General features: G+C 32.7%; 1 protein-coding gene across 12 annotated transcripts in view; it reads left to right on the forward strand.

Moving 5' to 3' along the window:
* Window positions 1–26,980, forward strand: part of LOC121121966 (tight junction protein ZO-3) — a 173,516-nt gene that overhangs the window by 79,700 nt on the left and 66,836 nt on the right. For 10 of the 12 annotated variants that reach the window (XM_071890126.1, XM_071890129.1, XM_071890140.1 and 7 more), the window contains one exon: window positions 2,548–2,785. In XM_071890126.1, the coding sequence (XP_071746227.1) occupies window positions 2,548–2,785 (238 nt within the window). Of the gene's footprint in view, window positions 1–2,547; window positions 2,786–4,756; window positions 5,127–26,980 lie in introns of those variants that run through there. The other 2 variants (XM_071890133.1, XM_071890138.1) reach the window with 1 other exon arrangement.

Here is a 26,980-nt window from a genome sequence, read left to right on the forward strand (position 1 = left end):
TCAGTCTACTTTACTTCCATCTGTTGTCATTAATTTTCATATGTTGACTCTTGTATGATTCAAAGCAGCTGACTTCACATATTACAAACTTAAAAAATATATTACATAGGATTTGTATTTTTAAATTAATTTATATCAGACAAGAGACTTCCTTTGTAATTCGTCTCATTTAATACTTATTTTGATAAAATAATTATCAATTCAATTTATTCAATTATATTTAATAACTATAATCTAAATATTAATTAAAAGTTGGCAACCAAAAAAAAATACTAAGGTATAATCTACCTAGAATATGTTTTTTTCATATTTCTCCTTTCCTGTTTGACAGTCGAGGTTGAGATTGGACAAATAGGCTAGCCTTGCTTGTTGGTCCTAAAAAGGAAAAATCGATCCCTCGTGTCGTCATTGAGTGTGTGTTTCTTCTTTAATTGTTCATTTAAATGATCTATAGAATAAATTATAAAATTATGTAAAATATAATGTTTATATTATATTGCATTATAATGAAAACAAGAATATTTTTGGGAAGATATATACAATGCTCGTAATACGAATATCATACATCAAATATCCAAAAAATGAAATTTGCGGATGTTGACATGTTTTTATCATTAGAAAATTATAAAGGTTTTTTTCCCCCCCTAAAAAAGTGAATTATCCACCTTAGTAATGTATCGAATATATAAAAAATAATGCGGATTTGTATGTGTGAATATCAAAATGTAGAAATTCGTTAATGGGAGTACAGTCAAACTTTGTGTAACAAGCACACTGTTTTAAGTGTGCAATTGGACTAAGTGATCATATCCAGTTTTCAAATATCGAATTAACGCGCATTTAGCAGTCATTTTTTCATTTTCCGTTGCCTGATCGCTTAAATAAAGGTTTATATTATTCCTAAAATATGGATAGTTTGGGGGTGCAAATATGAGTTCTGTTCGTTGCATTTCTAATATAATTCAACATAAAATATGTATTACTTAAGTATATAGCTGGTATTATCTATTATGGTTCATGAGTTCACATGGTTCATTTAAATATTGTAGGTACATGTATTAATACCTTAATGATACATGAGAGTGATAAGCGGTTAATTAGAGTCTGTTTAATAAAACAAAAACAAAACAAAAAACAGTTTCATTTCCATAGAATTAGTGTTGGGCTTCAGTCTGAAAATCCTAATCCGTTATGATTTTAAGTTGTCCAAACTAGTTGGGTTTTTTTTAAAAAGTTCGAGACTGGACATAGAAAAAATCGCTTTGGGTCAGTCTTGAAATAAAATTCGGTCAAAACCGATTCTATAGATAAATTGTTGAACACTGAAGGTATCTGAATACTTAGCATATAATCCTAAACATTATCCCTGCAGTTCAGAAAGAGACACAGCTTTACACCTTCTGTGAGAGTATCCAGTTTTAAAACCTTTTAACACAATTCTTGGAGAGCTGTACATTGAGACATTGTAGACTCAGTGACCAGAAAGGATTTTTTCACTTACGCTCCCAAAGGATATCATATCGCAGTGATCGTGGAAATTCAATTCTGTATCTACTCTATAAAGGCATTCAGCCCCAAGCTTGACGGGGTTGTGCTGAATATTCCATATGTTTTATTTTATTTTATTGTAACACACTGTAATATGTTTCCAGTATTTCAAAATGTTTGAAATAAATTATGCCTATAAAAAGAAAAATATTTGTTAATGACGTGCGTTTTGAAATTGTGGAGAAAATCGGTCCACGGTTTGAAAACGATTAAATTTTGTTTGAGATGAGATCTGGAAAAAATCGCTCAAGAATAGATAATAATATATCAGATTAAAATTATGCAAGTAGAACTTTTTGTGTATAAAGTATATATAAGATCAAGTATCTATTATTCAAGTGGGGGAAAAAATGACATCTAAGGGGTGTAAACAAGCTTTCATCATTTGGAGGAACGGCTTCACCTCAAAAATTATAAATACCATTATTTAATTACTTGTATAAATATATTTATTTTATATGACACATTGGTTGAAAAGTCCCAGGATTCACACATAGATGGCGCTTTTCTGATTATGTTTCTCCTCATTTTGAATTAGTACTAAGAGAGCTATCAAAATCTCAGGACAATTAACTTTAGTTATTTCCAAAACAATGGATCAAAAAAAAAAAAAAAAAAATTGGTGTTTAATTTTACACGACTTCTTCACAGGAAAAAATAGCGTTCAAGCTTGAAAAGTGTGACGGGGATTCTGCTCTGTAATGCAAACAAAAAAAGAAAATTATAATAATAATTTAAAAAAAAAAGCCAATTTAGAACGAAAGAAAACACATGTTTTTCTATGATACACACCGACTTTTCAGCCCATGTGTTATATATGTGGTAAAATTTTTGGTGGGGCTTAAGCGACTGTATATTTAGGGACGTCACCGATGACATCAACAGACTTCATTGTATGTATGTAGAATTCCATTTCTCAACACGTTAATATCTATCTACATATTTACTTATTAATTAGTCAAACAATTTGGTAATAATTTGAATTTGTTTAATTTCCAGCGATATGGATCTGAATCTTCCCTCACAATACTCTACTGCTGTCCGGAGTGCCTCGTCTACTCCTTACAGCTTCCTTCCACCACCTCCGACCATCAACTCTGAAGAAGAAGCATTAATCTCCGAGCATCATGCTCGAAGTGCACCTCTTCGTATGGACTCTTCAAGATCCGCCTCTACAAATCCATCATCCTACTATGGTGCTGGGGATGAACTGCTGGAGGAGCCGGTTGAGGAACAGGTAGGATTAATTGAATTTTTATTATTTTATCCTTTAATATCTAGCAATCTATTCCTCTAAAAATAACCTTCGAAACTTAAAGAGTTGATAAATTTTTTGTCATAGGTTTAAAAAGTCTTGAGAAGAAAACAGGACATAAAAATAGTTGTGAACATCTAATATATGCAACAAATGTAAAGTTCAGTTGACGTACTGTAATGTTCTTCCCTTTTTTGAATATACAAAATGTCCAGAACTTGAAGGTGGTTCTTTTAAAGATTCAAAAAATTGCCAAAAAAAGTGATTTTTTTTGGATTTTTTTAAACATTTATTTACTTCTCAAAATGGTAACCATAAGCTTTATACATTTTCAATTCGTTGTGACACTCCCTCGTACAGTTTGTTGTTCTAAGTCTCAGGTGATTTTTCCCCCAGGCTCTTTTAAGTTATTTTCTTACGTTGTTGGAACATTTTCATTGAGTTTCCTCTGGACTAAAACTCTCAAATTTTTGATTAGGAACAGATCAGGACTTAACCCAGAAATAACCCAAATTTCTTTAACACCATTCTTTCCCTTTTTTGAGTGGGGAGGTGGAGCTGAATCTTGCTGAAAAATTGCCTTTGATGAGTCAAATTACATTCTCATTGGGGGGGCATTGGGCCAGAGATAAGAATCATGTGCAGGTATGATATTGCCTGTTGGCTAATAATAGGCTAAACCTGAATACATAGTGGAAATTTCATCGTAGGAGTTGTTTCCTTATAACCTTTATTTCTTGCCATCCGTAGATGTCCTTGAAATAGCTCAAGTAAACTCTCATCACTAAAGAGGACACATTAACAGTCATAAACGGTCCAATTTGTATGTTTATGGTAGAATTGAAGTTGAGCTTTCCTTTGATCTCGGAAAATTTGGGATGCAGGCGATTTTTGTAGGGAAAAACATTCAAAGTTTATTTCAAGTAGGTGTGTACAGATGACTTGAATATTGGATGCCCATTTGCAGACAATCTCGTAGCAAGTTTCCTTGTGGATTGTCTTTGTCTGGTCAGAGATTTTGCTATCACCAGTTTGGCAACTTTGATATGAAAAAAAATACCAATTTTAATAGTCCGGATAGGTATTTATAAACTATATTCAAAGTCTATGTCATGCCAATAGCCTTAGGCCTTATTTCTAAGGAATGCTTCTTCACCATGTCTGATATTCAAGTTAAAACTCGTGATAATAGTTAACTTCTCAGCCCTTGTACAGTTGAGTCCGATACAATCATCAGAAATTATTGCATCATGAATTCTTTAAAATTGTCTAATATCTGCATCAGAAAAAAATCAATTTTCTCATTTCTTTTTATATATTTGAAAGTAATTTGTTATATGGCACCTTTGCACTTTTGGCATATAGTATATTTCAATTAATGAAGAAATGCATTCTAAACGACAAAACAAATTGTATACATTAAAAAAAAAGAATAAAATCAACATCACCAACAACGTAAAAATTAAGACATTGCCTTTACTCGAGTTAGTCTAAACTCATTGAGAGCTACTTTAGCTATTCTTGGTGAAGGGGTAACATTGTTGAAAGGCGCTCCAGATATAAGTGTTTGGAGTTTACATATAACCTTCGATGGCAAACGAATTTTTTCGTTGATTCCTTGGAAGCCATATAGAATATCTAGTGTATCAGGTTTTCATCCAATCTTCACTCACATTGTTCTTTTTGGTGCCTTCTGAAAGTCCCGAAATATGTGAGAAATTGTCTTCAATGAATAGCAATTCCCACAATCTGAACAAACGTCATTAAAATGCCTAGTATTGATGTGTTTATATTGCACATTTTTATCTTTAATTATGAAGAATCGAGGTCAATCTTCCGCCTCTTGATGATAAACTCTTCTCTCCTTCTGTAACTTAAAACCCCCTTTTGCTCGGAATAAGCTGTGCTATTAAATTAAATTATATCCTACCTATTCTAGGTGTTAATATAATTATATACATTCAGTTCAGGTGGGAGTATGTCTGTAGTTGTTCCAGTACTTCTTCCATCACATCTCCACTCCACAACCTCCCCTGCCTTTAGCTCAATATACCTTTTTTTTTTTAAACAAACATCTCACTTTATTATCAAGTATCCTTATGTGTAGAGTGTAATAAGAACGGTACAAGAGTAGTAGGTGTTGAAGTCCATCATGGGCACGATTTGGAGATGGCTCACAGGGGAGGACATTATTCAAAAACATAAGTTAAAGACTTCTTCTTCAAGTCGTCGCTCTAAGCGATCCTATCATGGGGGATCAAGTCGACGTAGTGTTCGTTCTTCTGCACGGAGTAGGGCTTCATCTCGACGAAAGCATCACAAGGTCGGTTAAATTAAAATAACTTATTTTCTTATTTGTTAGCAACGTCATCATCATCCATTCTTTTAATGGTTTCTTTCTAATGCATGCCCAATAGAATGTCCCGTTGTCGAGCTAATATTTTTCTCTCTCTGCTCAATGACCTATCCTGGGGGGAAACACTCCAAAAACTGACTTTGAGAAAGTTACAGGCCTCTCAGGTCATTTTTGGGGTGGTACAACTATTTAAGTTTGATTTTGTTTGTGTGTGTAAATTCCCCATTTTTAGGCCTTTCCTTTCCTTTATTAATGTTCCAAATATGATGATGCTGTGAGTAAAAAATTGTACTCGTATATATTTAGTATTCTCTTCTTCTGTTAAAAATATTTTCCATCTTCTTATTAATCATTAAGGCCTCTAAGATGTGCTCAATGATTTACAGTTTCCCTCTCAAAATGCTAGGAGTAGTTTATACTGTATTGGTATATGATATACAATTGGGAGCACCATATACAGTGGACTCTGTGACTCTTTATTACTGCTCCCTTATGTATATGATTGATAATTCTTGAGCATTTTAATTATATTCTAAGAGTTGAATAAAATATTAAGACTATAATATAAATTTATAAAATATAGAATTAATTTTGTTAGTGAGCGCTCTAGAGAATAATGTATAATCATATCATTCATTTTTCCCTCAAATTCTTATTTATTGAGGAGAACACACGTCATATGAATTTTTATATGTATAAAGTAGTTACGTGTGCGTGTCCACATGAAAAACGGAGAGTAAATGCCGGTTATCACATCTATCGTACGACGTTTAAGTGTGTATATATATAGGTATATACATATACAATAGATGCAGTAAACCTCATCAACACTAAGGATTTATTAGGGTGTTACCTTCTACATTTTTAGGTTAGTTTGTCTATTTGACGATGCCTAATAGCTCCAGACAATGCCTCTAGTCTTCTATTTAATTAAAGCAACGTGTCTCTTTTTGTTGACGCCTAACAACTCCCGTTAGTGTTATATAAAATAGGGACACCCCCAATCATTAAGTACACATTTGACCCAAAAAAACTAATTTGTTTTCCAAATTTAATTGCCCTGTGAGGTCTGTAACTTTCTTAAAGTCAGTTTTTAGATTCTCCCTATAAAAAAATGTCTTAATTCACCTAAAAACGGAGCAGTCTAATCATCATATAATTTTTTCTTAAGCATATGTAGGTATATTATGTAGATTAAACGTACATATGTTGTGTTTTTTGTTTGTTATTTTCATATTGAAGAAGGGTTACTTCATATTTGTATACGTTCATCAAATAGGATTGTGCATATGCCTCACTGATGATGATGATCCATTTATTAAGCATATTTCTTCATGAATTAAAATAACTGTGTATGATGTTTAAAACAAGTCCAACAATTATTATTATTGAGATGTTTACTTGGGCGCTTCGTACTTTTGCCTTAGGATATTTTTCATCTAGGACATTTTGTCATAATATATAAATAAATGATGTTTATATTTCGTTATTGTTTATTTTTGGTTACAATTTATGTTCCTTTTGAATTTTGAAATCAAAATACGTAATATATGTATGTTACTATAAAACGTATTAAATGGCTGTTTCTACCGAAAAAATGATGGAGTTATTTCCCCAAATTTTAATGCATACATACTATCAAAATCTGACTATGTAATGAGTTCTAACCAGAGACAAAGTATATATGTAATACAATTAGTACAATAAAAATGCAATAATGACTGTTATAGAAGAAGAGACAATCACTTCTCCGTTATTAACTAAGATTAGACTTGACGGATTATTCATTTTAGAAAATACTCATGGATTGACAAACAACCATAATATGATGCAAGAACATAATTCCATCCTCCTCATTCCAAAAGGCAACAAACATTTATAGTCCTAAATATTACATAAATATGTGCATTCGGGTACAAACACTTTTTCGACAAAAAATACTACAATTCATATGCGCTAACAGGGCTTTGCTTGGGTTAGTGGGAGAGTATTAGCTAAGAAATTCAATAGAAATATAAAGAACAGTATTCATTCTTCTATTTTTGTATAGCGAACAATTTTTGAGCTCATAAATTGCAGGTATCGGCCCTTATATCACTTTTGTATGGTACTGTTTTAACTGAATCTGGTACCACTATAGTTCACCTGGGTACCAAATAACACTAATATAGGCTATATTAGTAACACATGGGCTGAAAGATCCTAAGCTTCAAAAATAGATGGTGCTGTTTTTATATATCTTATTTTCAGTTAGTAGCAGCCTTCAAAGAACAGCTGTCAAAATTTCATGACAATTTGTTTTTTAGTGAGATTGTTATTGTACTAAGTGTGACGCCACTTTTGTTATTTACAGTCTGCTTGTACAAGTTAAAAATTCTACAAAATCGCAACTTGTACGCAATATGTATATTTATACCTTAGGCGTCAATTATATGACTTCCAGAGAAGGAGCGGGAGGGGGTCTAAGAAATTGACAAAATCTAACATGTTTGATGATGGAGGGGTTAAAATGAGAGAAGGTTGATCAAGAAATGGTGCACCACAATTGCTGGAGGATCCAAAGAAGCAATTATACATATAATAGGAGGAATCAGTAATTTGTGGTGAATACATAATGAAATAAGGAGAGGCTCGTTTAAAAAAGAAGATATGCAAAAACATGGAGAACCTGTTGCATTTGTAATCGATAATACTCCTTCTCGTTTGAAAGTGGAATATATTCTAACGGGGGATTTAGCTTGATGTAATATAATTATCATTGGGCCCCTATTGTCCTATGCTTAATCCAATTGAAAATATTTGGTCAATTATAAAGAGTCACATGAAAGAAGAACTTTCCAAAAAGCTATCAAATATTTTAAACTCCAAAATCTAACCATTCAAGAGAAAGGGCTAAGATACTTAGAACTACTTGTCTAAAAAGCAACACCCAAATGACTCCTCAAGAAACCTGTACAAGATGTATCGTTAGTATACAAAATAAGGTCAGCGCTGCTTTAAATCTTGAGGATATGACTTTTTAAAAGAATATACAAAACCATTTATTGTTATTATGTATATATATATAAATATCATAATCATTTTGTATATTCTAATACTAATAATATAAATATATTATATTCCAGAATATGTAATACCTTTAAAGTCCTAATTATATGCCTATTACTTTCAACCATATACATATTTGAGTATAGACAACATTTTTTGACTACCCTTAATTTAAGTTTGAATATTCCCATTTTGAATTGGACTATTCCGTTTTGAACTGGACTGTTGCTATTTTGAATTGGAAATTGTATAGTAGTAGCTAAATCTTTTGTGAATCAATATGAATAGACTTGTATTCCATTTATATATATATATATATAAACAAGGCCTTACTAATGAAGTAGGCTATTTATTTATTTATGTAGCGGAAGTATGCATTGCAGTTAAAAGGAAATTATAATTGAAAGACAATTGATTTTATTAGTTTATATTTCCTTATAAAAAGAATATTTGAGGGAGTCTCTACAACATACAGGATTTAATCACTTGAAAACTTTTCTTCAAGGCTTTATATTCTGAATGGAAATATTTAAAATAAAATATATGTATTAATGTAATACATATGTTGTGTACAAGTTACAAATAGGTTTTTAAATGAAGCATTTTGAGCATAAATGCATAAAATATGACCTGCAGGTATGTAAAAATAAAAAACTCGAAAATTAACGTAGTGTAATCCTGACAATTTGAATAATTTTTGGGTTCCGAACAAGGAAAAACTTTCCAGGGCATGTTTTATATACCTCTGACAATGCAATAATTTATTATTCTTTGAGTAATTGACATCTTAATGTTCTAATTTTTGATTGGACTAATAAAGATTAACAATTGTTGAACATTCCGTAGACATTTGACACTCCAAGTGTTAATAATTTCGTCACTCATAAATGAGTTATTTTAATTGATGAAAATGGAATGAAGGCATCAATGAATGGCTCCTGAATAAAATGAGCAACGTGGACGGGACAGCCACCTTCCCTTAAAGGCACGTAAACCACAATTTAATGTGACCTCTCTTGTTGTCCACGCTGGGCCAACGAGCATAATTTATTTAGTCCCAATATGACCCATTTCAAATCATAATCTTTTACGTTCTTTAAGTGCAATTTATGGCGTCTCCAAATGATTTATCAAAATAATTTACTGATAGATATGGTAGGTAATTAGATTCAAAATACAAATGATATCCAGGCTAACATTTGAGGGGGGAAATCAGCTGTGTTGACGGCTCATTAATACATTATATAATCATTGAATGCATTGTGATGACATTTTAAAATTGATGTTGAATGAATTTATGATCTCGAACTGAGGAAGAAGTGTTTATATTATTTGAGTAAGTCTTATTTTTAATTGGTTTCATATGATTTAGTATCTAATAAATCAGAAACGTGATTTATCATCATTTGTAATGTGAAAAAGAGCTATCACATTCTAAGAATTGCATTCCTAATTATTAGTAGATAGATATATGAGGCCCAATTGGTCGTTCCAGGGGGACTATAAATGTATGGCTTAACTGAGTTACCTATACGTAAAGAGTGAGAGTAATGAATATATCTGAGTGTCAACTTTAAAGCAATCTTGAACAACAATCAAGAGAATGAATCATTTCTATTTATCACGTTATTTTGCCCTGGGATAATGTGATGTCTTTGGTCTGGAGGCTTTATTTAACTTATGAAGGGTTATTTTGTTCCGATATGCCCTTTTAAATAATATAATTATCATATTTTTTCTTGACCTCAGTTTTTGTGACCATTAACTTCAATTTGTGACGCAGCTACAGGGTAAGGATTTTCAATCTTTATAAAAAATTAAGCTTCTTTCTTATGTTGTTTGGTGACATTTATGTCAAAAAGTCGGAAATGCAAAGGATTCATTGATGAATCAGCTGGAGTGTTTATTGAATGCATTTTTCTCTTCAGTCTAAGATGAGCATGGAAAGAGGCAACAGAATTAAAGTATCGGCACTCCTTCGTGGGGGATGAATTTGGCAGAGACTGCTTGCCAAGTGAGCGTATCCAGACCCACTATGTACGCAGTCTGGAGGAGGATGGTGGACAAAGACAGCATGGAGAAGTGTCTAGGATTTGGCGGGAAGAAAATTCTTGATCCAGAATTGACCAAGAACCTTTTGTAGGCAGACTCAAACAAGTCAATGAGAGCTTATACAAATGGACATCCTGAGCACAAAGTTAATCCCATGGGTGAAGCCAACATTTCCAGATGGGGCAGGGCACTGCACCCTTGGGGAAAGTTGTACAGAATTTTCTCAAGGATAACATGTACTTCTGGTCCAAGAATCTATGGTCCCATGCAGGCCAGAACTGAACCCATTGGACTTTACCTTCTGGCCACACATTTAGTCCAAAGCATAATAAATCCATCACTCCAATATTGACAACTTGAGGGCCTCTGTTGACAAATGATGGGGCACCATGACGTAATCTTCATAAAGAAGTGCTACCATTCTTTTAGGAGGAGACTAACGGGCGGAATCGAGGCTGAGGGAGGTCATATTGAGTAAAGTAGTTATTTAAATGTATAAATATAAAATTAAAAAAAAAAGTTTCATTAAATTTGGACCATTTTTTGTCTCAGAAAAAACTCTGGTTTAAGTTATTGCATTCAAGATTGAAATTTACTCCCCGGTAAAGACATACTATATTCTAGTTTTCAAACATTTTACATCGTGTACGACAAATAAAATATCAAGATCTTCAAGAACCACTATTAAAAACTTTTACAATTTGGGAAATTTTAACAGAATGCCAAATAAAAAATCATTTTAAGAATGTACTTTTTATTTTAGTCCTCTCTTCTCCACACATCTCTTGAGCCACGTACCACTTAAATCAATTCATGAAACACTGCTTGCGAACAATAACCTGGAGCCTTCATTTGATTTATGAAACTTTTTTTACCTCAAATATAGCCATTCAAGTTTAATGTATCACATTATTTAATATAATGGTAATGTCTGACGTCAGCACGGATCTTCAAGCATCGTGGAGCCTCCATTATTTTGCTAGGATATGATATTTTAAATATGATAAATTATCAGTTTTGTAACCTCGGTCTGGGACTTTTGTTGCCTTTTTATGTAATTGTTGATGCCTCTAAAGGATTAGTCTAACACTGGTCAACAAATTTGTGCCCCTAGATGGAGATGGTATGTTGCTGATTGTTATTACTTCGTATTTTCTCTGATTCAGAAAAAGAGACCTAAATAATTAAAATATTTTTTGAATCTAAAATTATGTATCTTCAAACTATATTGTATGCTTTTTCTGTTATTTAGATCTCTCAAGGGGAAAAAATAACATTTAATTATGTATATGATGTAAAAAAAAAAAACCAACTATGTAGGCCACAAAAAAAGAACCTAAAGAAGTTATTACGTAATCGGGTATGGTAGGGAGTCAGATTCCGACAACAGCTAATTAGAGGAAGGATACGTTTGGCGCAAAATTAACTGTTGAAACATTCCCATTGAATCTTGCAAGAAATGAGTCATACTTTAGTGCTAAACTTCCAAACCTGGATCTTCCATTTAGGCAAAAGGTTGAACGTACAATCAGTGGGGGTGATTTCATGTTTGCATCTTAATGAAGAGCAAAAAAAAATTGCCATTTTGTTGACTTGTATAATGAATTAATAGAAATGAATATTAAGTAATTAGTTATGTACTCATTTTGTATATCATGTCAAAAAATGGAAATCAATCATCGGTCATGAGAAACACAATGGTTTAATGAAGTAGATAGATTTAATGTTGAGCCTTAATTTGGGATTATTAAAAGAAAAGATTAACATCTAATAAAAGTTTTCTCTCTGTCCACTTCGTGGAATGCCGCTCACACATATAATAAAATACTTTTTGGGGTTTCTATTTGATAAAATTAATGTAGGTTGTAGATTAATAGCCATTATTTTTATTATGAATAGGAATACTATGTAGGGTAGACTAAGACGGGAAAGTTGATACAGTCCCTTTTTCGTGAACATCTCAAATGTATAACACAATTTAGGTCACTGTGGAAAAAAAAATCATAATTTCCGTCAACTTTTCTTCCATATATTGAATCAAAACTATTTTTGAGGGGTTTAAGTAGATGTTTTGCCCGCAAATATGATTTATGCAAGACATTAAACTTCATATGATATAGTTTTAGGTCAATGTTCATCATTTTGAAACACTATTGACGTTATCAACAATTCATAGTCACAATTGGTCATGTGATAATTTTAAATAAAACCGATCAAGACCGAATCAGACAGGTGTAGGGTTTTGAGAATGAACCAACACTTAGCCAGTGGTGCTATTCTTAAGCATTTTTTTAGCTCGTCCGTTTTTTTTTAAGTTTACAACCTCTGACTAGTGCATTTTCTTTTTCTAAGTTGTCATCATAATTATTATTTAACTTTTGAGGAATGAACTTCCTTTTCAACTACAAACAAACCCTCTATACGAAACTGGATTGAACATTTGCGTGTGCACATAAAATACAAAGAATAACCTTATGTATTTTTTGGGGGACTAAGAGTAGAATTGAAGATGGACTTTGGAGTAATTCTTTCATATGTCCTTGTTTATTTCCTTCTCTCCCTCATCACAGCTGACTGTAGTTAATCTAATGAAACGTCATGACAGCTAAGCGTCTCACTTCCAAAACATTCTTCAAGTTGTCATGATTACCATGTTGATTTTTTTTACATACCTAAAATACATACGATTAGCATATCTGTACATACTAGACATGGTCATATATTAAAATGTAGATGATGACGTCATCAACAATTTATCCATAGAATCCGTCTAGTACTAATTTTAAATGAGGCACATTTTTTGTAAGACCGATCCAAGCCTTACTTCATTCAAAGACCGAATGAGTTTGGCCCACTACTAATCATAACGGTCTTAGACCTGTAATCCCAATGTGACGACTCTAAATCAAACCAGCGAGGAGTGTTCCAAAAAGGTTTTAAATGTTCCCAGGCGCCCCTAGATCAGAACATGATGGAATATTTATAAATCATGATGATGAAAGGAGGAGTTGACTACCCCATATTATAAATATATTTTCAATTGTGGACAGATTATAAAAGTCCATTAATGTTATCATTTTGGATTATTATTTGAAATGTATTAAGACTCCATCTTGGCATTATTTTTTTTCTTCCTTTCTTATAAGTTATAATATATTCTACCTCTCTATAACTCATCTTCATTCATGAAGGTTCCTATACAATATAAAGTAAGATCAAAACTGGTTCTATGAATGTATTTACATCAGCTATATATCGATATATTTATAATAGTTGTAATTATATCATATAATAGTGTTGGGGTTCGCTTTGTAAATCTTAGAACGGTCTGAGACTGTTAAAATTTCAACTGATTCCGTCTATAAAAAAACCACCATTTTTTTATTATAGAAAATTAACAAAAGGGGTGAATAGAAGGGAATAGAAACAAAGAATGGAGGTTGAATAAAAGGGACAAAGAGAAGGATGTAGAAAAGAAGGGAAATAGAAGAGAGAAGGAAAATGAGGTTTTATTATGCCCAAAAACTGCCTCTTAATTTCTTTGAAGGCCCCAAAAATATTATTGGAACATGCTTGGTTATTTTATACGTCTATTTACTCAATTTTGACTGATTTGGATTCCATGATTGATAACACTAGATACTAATATATATACAGGGTCGTTCAGGTAAATCCGGACAATCTTTAACTACATCCTGAACAATAAGGAAAGCATTTAACTCGGTTATTTAAATTAGATTTAAGTTAGTTGCACAACTTTAAAATTCAAAACAAGTATTTACGATTAGATGAAGGCTGAGGTCAATGGTATTGAGTTCCCCTTTCAACAAGACTCCACCCTCTCTCAAAAGGCCCATAAATTTGTTTAAAGAAGAGAAAGGGTTATTTTGACAACCCCACTCTTGACCCTCTAACTCTCCCTATATGAAGCCCATGGATTACTTCTTTCAGGGAGAGTTAGAAAAGAAAGTCTCTGTCAATTCACACAACAGCATCGACTCCTTGAAAGCCTCCGTCATCAAGAACTGGAACAAAGTCTCCCGCGGATGTAGTCAAGGCCTGCCAATCCTTTAGGCCTTGTATCGAGCGAATGATTGGTGAAAATGGAAAATACATTCAAATATTTTTTTATTTTGTATTATAGAACTTGTAAATAAAATTTCAAACCTCTAATTTATTTCCTTATTGATCAAGATTCAGTTAAAGGTAGTCAGGATATACCTGAACGACCCATTACTAGCGGTAGTACTCTGCGTTTACCAGAGTAGTTAGGCGTCGTTTGAAAGACAAATTTTGCTTTAATTATATAAAAGATATGTCCAACAGAAATCCTCATTTTTAATTTCTATTTTTCATGAACACGCTCACTCCTAGCTACTCAATACATAAATCCATTCACATATGGTCTACGTCATTTTTTAAGAAAATGCATTTAAGGAAAACAAAGGTTCTATCTAATTTTGCAGCCATTCTTTCATGTTTTTATATTATGGATTCGAACTTTATCTTTAGTATTTACTATAGGTGGATTCGGTCTAGGCCCGAGCCTCTCCTAATTTCATGTTACCAATCCCGAAAAGCCCGTCGCTTGAACCGTCTAGCCCGATATTTATTGATAATGTAAAATAATTATCTTACAACTAATCGATGGCGTTTTCCTCAATTTGACACCGTATGAAAAATAAACTTACGATGACGTTATTGATTATTTGGAAGGCATGTTACACTTACAAAATGGAAGAGATTAATGTTTTGGCTATATAAACTCTCATTGACACAAAGCTTAAAGTCAGATTATTTAGGGAGGAAGAACTAAGTTCAGAATTGATCAAGCTATATGAAAATGAAGATTCGAGATTCAAAATTACAGATAAAGACTCTGTCTCAAATGCTTCATATAAATCCTCGAGTTTGTGGACTTCTTTTGACGGATAAATTAACTCCTAGGTGAGGATGCCAATTTCTTTATCCCTAAATTGATAACCAATGTTACTTTGAGATTCCAATACTGCCTAGAACTTCCAATCCTCTGCACTACGACGTGTGGACAATATTTCCTTTAATTTTTTGTCTTGCGGGGAAATATTTGTTAATACCAGCAACATCTGTCCCCTCAGAAAGGGTGTTCCATATTGCATAGTATTTTTATGATTGATTTCGTAGCGACGTACATTAAACGCCTAAAATGTATAACCAACTGACCTCCAACAATACAAATTGAAAAAATAGGCGTGTTTCTATGATCAAAAAGTCATTAACGCATTAAAATAAGTTGATGAATATGTAAAGCTTCCAAATTAATGCCTTTTTATTAGATAGATTCTGTTGTATTGAATTGATGAATTAGTTATTACATGCTGATATTTTAAATATATTTAGGTCTAATGAATAAAAATTGGAATGTATAGCTTTATTCTATTGATTCTCATATTTTGACCCGATTTAGCTTAAAGCCCGATATTCATTTCTTTCTATCTTCATTTCCTCAAGCCTCAACTAGCATCATAACTATGAATAAGGCTGTTCTAGATCAGTTTACTAGACGGATAGTATTCAAGGGACCAAATTAGTTTGGTCCCTTAAAAGTTATAACGGTCTCCAACCCAACTTTTTTTTTTCAGACCAACCCAACAATATTATTCCATTATTATTATTCATCTTCTTTGGGGTCCTTGCAAATTAAGTGTGAGTGTTTCTTCAAGTATGCACAAACATGAAGGATTTTGTTATTGTTGTAGAGTATGAAGTTTGCAAAAGCAATTTTTAAAATAATAATATACCTACATACATATTATTTTCTTTGTTGTGTTTCGTTACATCAGCTCAAAATGGCAAAAGAATTGATTTAATTCGTGTGTAGTTAACATAAATAGAATTGCAATACACCATTTCAAGGTCAGGTCCATCCTTTTGCGTTTGACATGGATATGAAGCCTTTTACACTTTGTACTGAGAAAGTATTGAGGCAGGGTTCTCAAGTCTCATGACACACATTATATTTCTAACGCATCGTCAATCCAAATGGTTTAAAATATTATATTTATTCTATATCCGAATGATTCTAACGGATGCCACCATTCCTCCCTTAAAGCCAATCTAAAATTTAGGGATACAAATACCGAATCAAACGCAAAAGCTGTCTCAATGAACAATATGGCGTCATCTCATATATCTACCAGTTACATCATCACAAATAACTATACTATAGTATTAATAAGACTTTAATTGTCCATGATGGAATTTGCAAAAAAGTAGCCTCTAGACCGGGTTACCGTCTCAAAGGTTCTCAAGGTTAGAGTTATGTCAGTCCTTATATATTCATTGGCACGATCCTATCAGTCTTTCGGACCGTCAGTACTAGAACTGATTAAAAAACGACGAAATAAAGTTGAGTGACGTCATCAAGGACTGCACTTTATATGTTTTAGGACATAGCATGCAGGACTGAACTGGACCTGACAGAGACTTTACTGGACGGGACTGCAGTATTAAGTAATGAATCACTTAACAATAATGAAACTGTATTGTTATATGAACCAGGGAGTGACGTGTTTTCATATATATCTAGATTATTTGTTTGCTTGCTAGATAGCTCTTTAGGTGAATCAATATTACTTTGTCACAACAACTAGCAATGATTTTTTTTTGCAAAAGAACATATGTGTCTCTCAATACAGTGCAAATTTACTCAACTCACTGAATACACAAATACTATCTCATGGCTACATAATGAAATGCCCTATTTGCTTTAATGGAACATCCTTTTAGATTGAAGGAAGCAAAAGTTGATGTTAACACTTAATAATCAGGAGTGCAACTTTTTTTATTAATGCAAAGTATAATTGATTGATTTAAACTCTTTGTCTACGATATCCTAGTTTAATTGACAGCAAAAGGGTACAAGAATTATTCATTACTGGGTAGTGTAAAATCACCGCAAATATATATAATGTATGTTGTATAATAAATATTATTTTAATGCCGGAATATGCTACTACATATTTTTTTGTTATTAACAGCGTATTATGATACTTTTTGTCGGCTTAGTGAGATAATCTTCTTACTTCTTACACAAAAAAGCAAACGAACGAATTAATTCATTTCTTTTTATAGTTTTTTATATTTAATATTCTGTTTGTATCTATGTAACAGTCTTTGTATTACACGAGTCAGCTTCTTGTCTTATTTATCAATACATAGTATGATGATATAGGAACGATACATAATAGTCAAATAAACGTAATAGCCATTCATGATGTTTTTATAAATCTAATAAATACAATGATCTATTTTGGTTTATTTTTTATACATAATAGGTTATACGGAACTTGAAGGAATTAATTATCACAAAACCTTTTATTTATAAACAAAATGTATTTTATCTATTTTCAAATATCATTTATTCTCTACGAAATATCAATGGTAATTCATATTATAGATTGCACGGAACTTATATAAAGTTGACTATCACAAAACCTTTTACTTATGAAGAAAATAAATTTGAATATGTTGGTTTAATTCAATTCCTGATGGCTTGTCACATATCTTCACTTCACTAACATAAGAAATTGCACAGTATTTTGTTGTCAGCTTGTCAATGTTTCTATTTCTTTCCTTCATGTCAGTTTTCTGAGAAGCCATAATTGGGTGAATTCGAATTCCTTCTTGTTGAGTTGTTAACAATTCATAACAATTACAGGTTGGTGAAGCAAACTGTTTTTGATAGTAAGATTTAGATCAAATTTATCAAAAGCAACATGTTCATACATAGTATCGAGAGTATTTTTTATTATAATTAATTTATAGTAAAAACAATGATTTCTCAAAATGACTCCTTTCTGAGGCCACTATGGCCTCCAGTCTGGGCCCAAAAGGTCTTGCACACCTTGATGACATAGTCATTGGACATATTAGCCACTCCTTTTCAACAGAGCTTTCAGGGAATCAACATTGCGGTGAGGGACTTTGCAGGTCTTGTTCTCCACAAATACTGATAGTCTGGTGGCGAGCAGTCTGGTGATGAGGGGCCCCAAGTTTGGAAGCCAGAAATCCTTGAGGTTTTCCTGTGTCAAGCTTGAGTTGTTATGCTTTTATGGCCAGATGATGTGTCTTGTTGCAAACAGTAATCCCCTTCTGGGTAATTGACATCTAATCAGGGCTTCACATATTCTGTTAATTTTTGTGGAGAATATCTGAAATCCGTAGCATTTTTGCCACCATTCTCGTTTTTGTTGATGTATCACAGCCAATAATACAGTATATGAAATGTGATATATTTTGAAAAAATTATTTCTAATAACCAAACACAGATTGTAATTAATAATGGTTTATGGAGCTTTATTGGCTTTTGAACGCTGTGCTATTGAATAATAATTCAATAGTTACACAAAATTTACATCATGTCTTGTTATCAGCTGTCTGTGTATCTATTATTTTCCCCTCTTATTAGTATTCTAAACGTTGATGTTTTGAATTGGAATTAGATCTTGTTACGCTATAAACAATTTCGAAGAGTTATTGAATAATAATTACATATTTGGGAAGAATGTGCCCAGACTTGACCAACTACCTACTGATTGTGGGCCCTTTTTTCTGTTGCTTTTTGTAGAGAAGGTTGCAAAATAGTACAGTCATGATCTTGGGTCCTTTTCTTTAAAAAGAGAAAAAAATCAAAAGGGCGAAAATGACATCATTCTTCAAACTATAAAGTAAATACTAGTAGAGAAAGGGGGAATAATTGAATTAGAAGTTATAATTAATTACATATTATTATCTGTCAAAACAACTTGAATATATTATGTAGGTTTGTGCTTATTTTTGTAAAATATATATTTTGTTGTGTATACATAAATGTTATTGCTTTAAAACTCTTCATTTTGTGCATTTACATATACAGGGGTTGCATGGGAATTTGTACACTTTTCAATTATAATTCCAATAAATTATATATTTCTATGACAAATTGCAAGAGCTACATCGTCTTCTTTTTTTTGAAAAATGTTCTTCACATACAATAAACAATGAAATCGCCTTTTGCGGTGTTGATGGCTTTTATACGGTGTCTTAAGTCTGCAAAACCATTGCAGATAGTCATATTCTCCCAGAACGATGGTTTTCAGTTAGTAGATGGTGCAGAACCTTGACTCTACGTGCGAGCAAAGGGCTTCAAGTCTGGGCTGTAAGTAGGCACATTAACTTGGGAGGGAAGTATAGCCTGTTGCTGTTTTCACAGAGTAACTTCTGAGATCTTCCTCTTCATTCTCACAGCTGGTAAGCCAGCCACTACTTGACGTGGAGGACTGTGTTCTTGAACACATTGAGCTGTTCAAAAATATCTAATCCGAAAGTATCTTTCTGAGCTCATATTTGCTGGACAAAGAGTGACGTAGGATGCAGGAAAAGAAGTATAAAATCAGCAATGACTGACACTATTTCAAGCTTTGAAATTGGGTTACACAACTTTGACTTATAGGGTTCTAATAGGGCATGAGCCTTGTTTACTAATATTAGTTTGTCGACAAATCAATAGAAAGTGGTTCCGCCTAGCAAAAATCATGGGCCTTTCGAAGGGTGGATGGTGCAGGTCTTTGATTTCACGTACGGGCAGATTGTAAAGTTAAGCACTTAAAAGTCAGGGGGAAGTCTAGCGCCTGTTGATGTTTTCACATTGGAACTTATGAGAGCTTCCTCTTCATTCTCATTACAAATAAACCACGACTTGACGAGTTGGACTGTATGATTGGTCAAAAATAGAGTTATTCCCAATCAGAGAATTGCAGAGATCTTGTTTCGAACGTCTTTTATTTTTTTGGACTCTTTACTTTTACCGTGAGACTGACTTGGCATGCTGAAAAATAAACACAACATTGAGTAGTTATAAGACTTAACAGGACAGCATGAGCATTGTTTACTTAGAGTTATATTAGTTTGTAAACAAAGTGACAGAAGTCTTGCGGGAAAACGATGACTACAACCCCATGAATAAATATATTATTTAATGCGCCTTTTTTTTAAATAACAACCTATAGATTGTCACCTAACTACCCTTTTCCATGCAGCACCCTGTATATATATTTACAAATACAATTAGTTTGTTCGTTTTTCCAGTTAGTTATGCTATGGTTGATAGATGCGCGTTAATGATAAGATAAAAAATGTGTAAGTAGGTATATACCCCATTTTATGCAATTGAGGTCATGAGGGGGGGGGGCGGGAATGAGAACAGCGGTTCTAAGATTATTTGACTCCATTTCTCTTTTTAAAACATGGCTTCTACCAAGAGCAAAGTATTCATTCTGAGATGGAATAGGCAGATGTTGATCTAATACTTGCTATCATCATCGTCATCATCGAAAAGAAAAAAAGTGGGGTGAACCCACATTCTTAGATATACTTTTTCAAACTCAATTTCTGCAGCGTCACACTGTATGTGTATCTCTAGGCAGGAGGATATACTATATATATGTACATACCTTATACAAACAAACAAATATCACCTCATTACATGCAACAACGGAAATAGAGTTTTTAGCACATACTATATACTATATATATACTACTATATACTATATATATACTATATAGCTATGTGCTATGTGTGAAATGCTTTATATTTCCTTATTAATTGTCTAGTCATTTCTTTTTCGCAAGTATTTTAATTAATTAAAATAATCACGATCTTTATTTGTACATATATTTAATAGTGAACTTCTTTTTATTTCTAAAGGAACAAGGGTTTCTTTTGCGTCTTGAACCAAGGTATACCCGAAAGGTATAGAGGAGGCAAATGGATTTGTATATATATTTACTTTATAATAAAACACAAACAAGGAGGATATTGAAATACAACAATTCAATAATACTCTATAAGATCGAATTTCAACACACACAAAACACACAGACTCACACAAAAATCTCTTGGCATTTAAGAGTCTAGACTTTATTTTGAATGCAAAGCCTATTATGCAATTTGTCTTTAAATGTGAGGATGAATATGTTGTATGTGTACTTTCTTCAATCATATTTATTCGGATAGTTTCTTGATCATTAATTATAATTATAATAATTCTAAGACTCATGACCCTTACGAGGATTTGCTTTTTGATGAGGAAACTTTGACAGAATGTATTTCTTTTTTTAAAGACAAGACAAATTTGTCAAAAAATGACAGTTCTTATTTTATCAAAAAATTGACAATTTGAAATTAATAATATATATATATATTTTTTTTTTTATTAAAAAAGATTCATTCTAATATTTATATTTCCATGCTATTTTTCTTGTTTGAAGCTCTTCCGTTTTTATAGATTGAACGGCTGATTCCGTACAAAATATGGAGTGAGTGATGTATAAATAACATAAAACAATATTCTATTGTTTTGGTTAAATCACTTTTAGCTTTAAAGAAATTCCATTACTTTTGCTCAGTGAAAGCACTCTATGAATAGTATCTAGTGTTGTATATGTCCTTATTTAGGACCGATGACCATTCCAATGTCTCCAATGTCGATCATTAATTCTACTTTTAGACCTACAAGGACTTACTTGTGTTAAGACACTGTCCAGCACCTATTTTTTTTTTTTTTTTTTTTTTTTCGGTTAGGTCTTAAGTGATTCTTTCTAGTCCGATTTGCACCGATTTTTCGGTCCAGAGAGCTGTCTCAGACCGTGGACCGATTTTTTCGGTCTCAATTTATGGGCAGATTTTTTTTTGGGTCTTATATTTAATGAGAGAGCAATTTTTTTTTTTTTCTGGATCAACTGTCATCCATTTTTTTTCAAAAAAAAATCTCAAAAGTAAACAATAAGTTCTAGATCCAATACTCTATACATATAAGAGACAATGGGATAAAGATTAATCCGAGCTATCTCTGTTTAAACTTCGTATAACGTCATCGTACTTGAATGAAAATATATATAAAATATATATTATAGGATAAATGTACCTTCCACATATAAATTAAGGTCTTCCTTTACTTCAACTTGAAGTACATAGTATTTAATTATGAAATTATGGCATTTGAGTAAATAATATGAAATAATTGTTATTTCTCTTATTATAATGAATTCGAACCGTTTGACATGTTCTATTTTAAAATATATTAAAATTGAATTAAATGTACTCATTTTACACTACTGAATGCAAAAATGCATTAGAAATGACTTCAATTGGGGGGAGAGACTAATTTTAAATCTTAAATTATATTTAGAAGATACATTTATGCTATAATATATGTATGAGGGAGAAACTTCTGCAAGGCAAAACTTCCCAGGCCGTAACATCCTAGAACCTGAAAAAACATGTAAATTCGGTCTAGTCCGATTTTTTTGGTACCGAAGTAGACCGAATTTTTCCTTTTGACCGATCAAGACCGATTTTTTATATGAGACCAGTCCAGACCGAGCTTTTTGTTGGAACAAAGTAATTCCGTCCAACAAAAATATAATGGTGATAGACCGGCCTAGGATTTCCAGACCAAACCCATAACACTAGGACTTACCCTTATAACTCCCTTACAAATCCCCAGGGAGTTATTCTCTTTCATTCATAATCGCACGCACCAGTGATGAAAATCGTGCGTATTTTGGGCATGTTTATAAAAGAAAACGAACATTAACTTGTTAACCCTGACATTTTGAAGAAATTTTTGGAGGAGCTCCCATGACGTTCCATTAGATTAGCTAAAAGCAGGTGTGACATTATTCTCCAAGTCCAACAAGGTCTTATATCTCCGCTACAAACCCTTAGCGTTACTTTTCATCTCTCATGCAATAGTGAATACTGTATAATTAAATATTTATTCCCTTCTCAAAAATGAAAGCATAATGATAACAGCTTTTGAAGAATAAAAATGTGTTGCAACTACAAAAATATTCTTGTGCTGTTCCATGCGTACATGGCTTGTTATTAAAGCACGTAAGTACTTATGTATATACAACGAGAGAGAGAGAGGGAGGGAAATGTCTCTGTTAGATACAGCGATAAGGATTTGTTTTTTGTTGAACATGATCTCTCCCTCGATGTACTGCATATTATTATTAGAAACAATTCTAAAGACTGGCAGGTGGTATTATTATTATTATTGTCATTAGTCGTTGTTTCAACAACATGACACTAGGTAGGTAGGTAGGTTGGCTGATAGGGAAGAGAAACAATGTTTAACCCAGTTGAACCTTGGTGTCTTTTTGTCTTACGTTATATTTTATGAACAAAGATATGACCCTTTAGCTTGGGATGGAAAGTTTTATCATTTATATATTATTCATTTGTTGCCATTACGGAAATTATATTGGGGACAGTTGCAACTGCCTCAACCATTAAAAAGGCTAAATCGATCAAATTTATATCCCAATTGTATTTTACCATGGAAATCATTGGTGTTGAAAATAATGAAATATGGTTTAAGCGGTCAGTCAAAGGGAGATTTCCTATTTACTAACAATTATACATTAGAAAACTGGATATGGGCACTACAGGGGTGGTGCCCTCTCTATTTAACAACCAACAATACTTGTTTTAAAGGAATTTTCTCCTGAACTAAATATTTGAGGTTTGGTCAAAACGAAACCTCAAATGAAAGCTGAATATAATAAAATATTATTATGCAATATAATGGCCTTTGGCATCAATAACGGCCTCAAATCGACCTCAGAAACATCAGCTCGGATGCTGTGTTGCTCAACTGCGCCCCACACAAAAAATAGGGTTGATGTCTGGTGAGTTTGAAGGCCAAAACTGTGTACATCAAAGTTAAAAAAATCTGACAGCCAAGTCAACGTTTTCATTGCAGAGTCAATATCTAGACCACCTCTAGACTCTTCCATTTCCTTTCTGACTCTCAAGAGAAAGGACTCTCCGGGGTTTAAGAAGTTTGCAATCTCAACATTGTTTCGTACGGTGCGGATCGCAACAAAGACACTCTACCCTTTCCACGATTAACTATTGTTTAAAACGGCGGCACCCTCTAAGTGCGCTGATCTGCTTAAACAGGTGTCCATTAAATCAGGTTTGACTGTATTATGTCAAAATAAGGAAGGATATTTGATGTGAGAATACCATTGTTTTAATTAGGGAAATATGTATATTTTATGTTGAGGCATAATTTAATCAAAATATTTTAACCACTTTCTCTCTGTCCACTACGTGGAATGACACTTACGCCCTCTACACATATATATGTATATAATAAAATACCTTTTCGGTTTTCTATTTGATTAAATTAATGTATGTAGTAGATTAATAGCAATTATTATTATTTATATGAATAATATGTAGGGTAGACGGTAAAGTTGACACAGTCTCTTTTGTGTGGATATCATAATTGTATAACACAATGTTTGTGTAAAAATCAATCATTTATATCAACTTTTCTTCGAGATATTGAATCAAAACTGTTTTTGAGGGGGGTTATAAGTAGTTTTTTTTTACCAGAGTAGTATTTTTGTAATTAAACACTCAGTGGTTTATTGTTTTTCCTACAACTCATATATTTGATTTATTCCTTATCTTACCATCAGTAGATCCAATTTTCTCTAAATACAAAACTTACATTATGACGAAGAATTTGAGATATATGACTGTAGAGTATAAAGGGAACATTTGCAACAATTTCTGCCATTTTCTTCGCATACTTTATTCTATATTCAAAATCGGATTAAACATTCGTGTGTGCTCTTACAAGACGGAGAATAGTCTTGAGGATTTGTGGCAGGTTTATAATTCTAAGTCCTCGTTGGACTTAGAGTAGAAATGAGGATCGGTATCGGATTAATTATTTCCTAAGCTTGCAGCTGATCTAATGAAGCATCATGACAGCTATGCTGTTCTCCTTCTAAACATTCTTAAAATATTCGGGGTTACCATGTTGATTTCCGGGTTTTTTAACATGCCCAAAATACACAGGATTTTCATCTCTAGTTATAAGGGTGATTCCTCTTTCTGCTGTGTTCATAGTTATCTAGTAAGGACTCCTCCTATGAATGTACGTATTTATATTTTTGTTGGGCTGGTGTAATCCATTTGTTAGGGGTTTTTATTTATGAAGATCGTGATGAACTTGTGATCTGTTGAGTATGAAGAATGAGGAAAAGTGTATACTTATATGTATTATATAATTAACCTCAGGGATACATACAATATGTACTTTTTTCCAAAAGTCATTTGAAAGAAAATTGAGTTACTATAAATCATGTATTGTAAAGGGACTGTTCAACGTCTGCACGGTGCTAGTATCGCTGCAAAACCTCATAGGATAATTATCATTGATAACGTTGGGAAATGTATAAAACCACACCTCAAAGCATTAGCATTTAAATACGATTTTATAACCATTATTTTTAATAATGAGGTTGATTTACCCTACTAGATGATAGCTGAAACATAAATATACCAGTTGTCTTTTTATTTCATGTTTCTAAGTGTAAAAAAAGTCGGAGCAACACCAAAAAACATCGTGTGTGCTATTTTCTCCTTACCGGTGTTAGTGCCGAGAAGGCACTAGAGATCGTTTACATCTCCATCCAGACAGCCTTGCAACGTCAAGAATCCCTCATTAGGGTAAGAAAAACCTAAGCTTCTGCTGCAACAATATGTCTGACTTCTGGCCTACTACCTCCAGCCCTAACTTTAACCCTCTGGACTTTTTTAATTTGGGGTGTCTTGGACAAAAATATCTGCCACACTTCTCATTCAAATTTGTATTCGCTCCGAGATGCCATCATGACAGCGTGGTACGCCATGGACACGGTCTTCATCGTCAAGAGCTGCCAATCTGGTAGGTGGCATGTCGAGGGTGTTATTGCTTGTGAAGGAGTACGCTTTGAAAAGTATTTAAATAATTCACAAATTGCCTATTAGTTGTCTCTTCTTGATTCCATAAAATCCCATTTTTGGTAATTGAGTCATACTACTGCAGGTTGCGTGTTCCCACTCTGTATATCCCAAGAAAATGATGCAAAGAAGTAAATTAATTTTTTATATAATTATAAATTGTTTACCATTTGAGACCCTTTGATGTTTTGATGGACATTCTTGAACATCAGACAGTCCCTTTATTCTCTCAAGTCACAAATGAACAAACGGCGGCAACGAAGTGGAGGATATGTAGCAAAAGAGTAGTGACTCGTATAGAACTCTACAAACTAATCATGAAAAAAAAAATCATATCCAAATATTCAGCCAACATTAGCTGCTCCACCCTGCAAAAAAAAAGAAGTGCAATTAAGATCTTTGGTGCGATGAGAGTCACTTTTTGCATATTTTTGTAGCTACAATTATGTTTTTCTCAAAATTGTATACTATATAAATTGTAGAAGGAACCTCAGTCGTATTCATTGTAAAACCCATTATCCAAGACCCCACAATTATAAAATATATACTACTATTAATAGGTTATAAGGAAATGATAGTGTCAATCAAGAATTGCTGATGGTCTTATAAATTAAATAAAACAGAGTGGCAAAGGGCAACTTGTAAGAGTTGTCACTTCTACACAATATACATATATGTACTGGGTGTCAAATAACTATTTCCCCATTATTAAAATAGATGTAGAAGGTTTTGTGGGGTTCATAGTGGGTATTTTTATTACATTAGTAGGACAAATTACCAATTAATTTAGAAAGTCAGCTTTTTCATATGGTTCTAAGAAATTTCAATAGACGTCACACCTGCATTTAATACTACTTGATGCCAATGATAAACACTGACGTTTGAATGAAAT

Source organism: Lepeophtheirus salmonis, chromosome 7 (genome assembly GCF_016086655.4).
Source record: "Lepeophtheirus salmonis chromosome 7, UVic_Lsal_1.4, whole genome shotgun sequence".
NCBI lineage: Eukaryota > Metazoa > Arthropoda > Copepoda > Siphonostomatoida > Caligidae > Lepeophtheirus > Lepeophtheirus salmonis.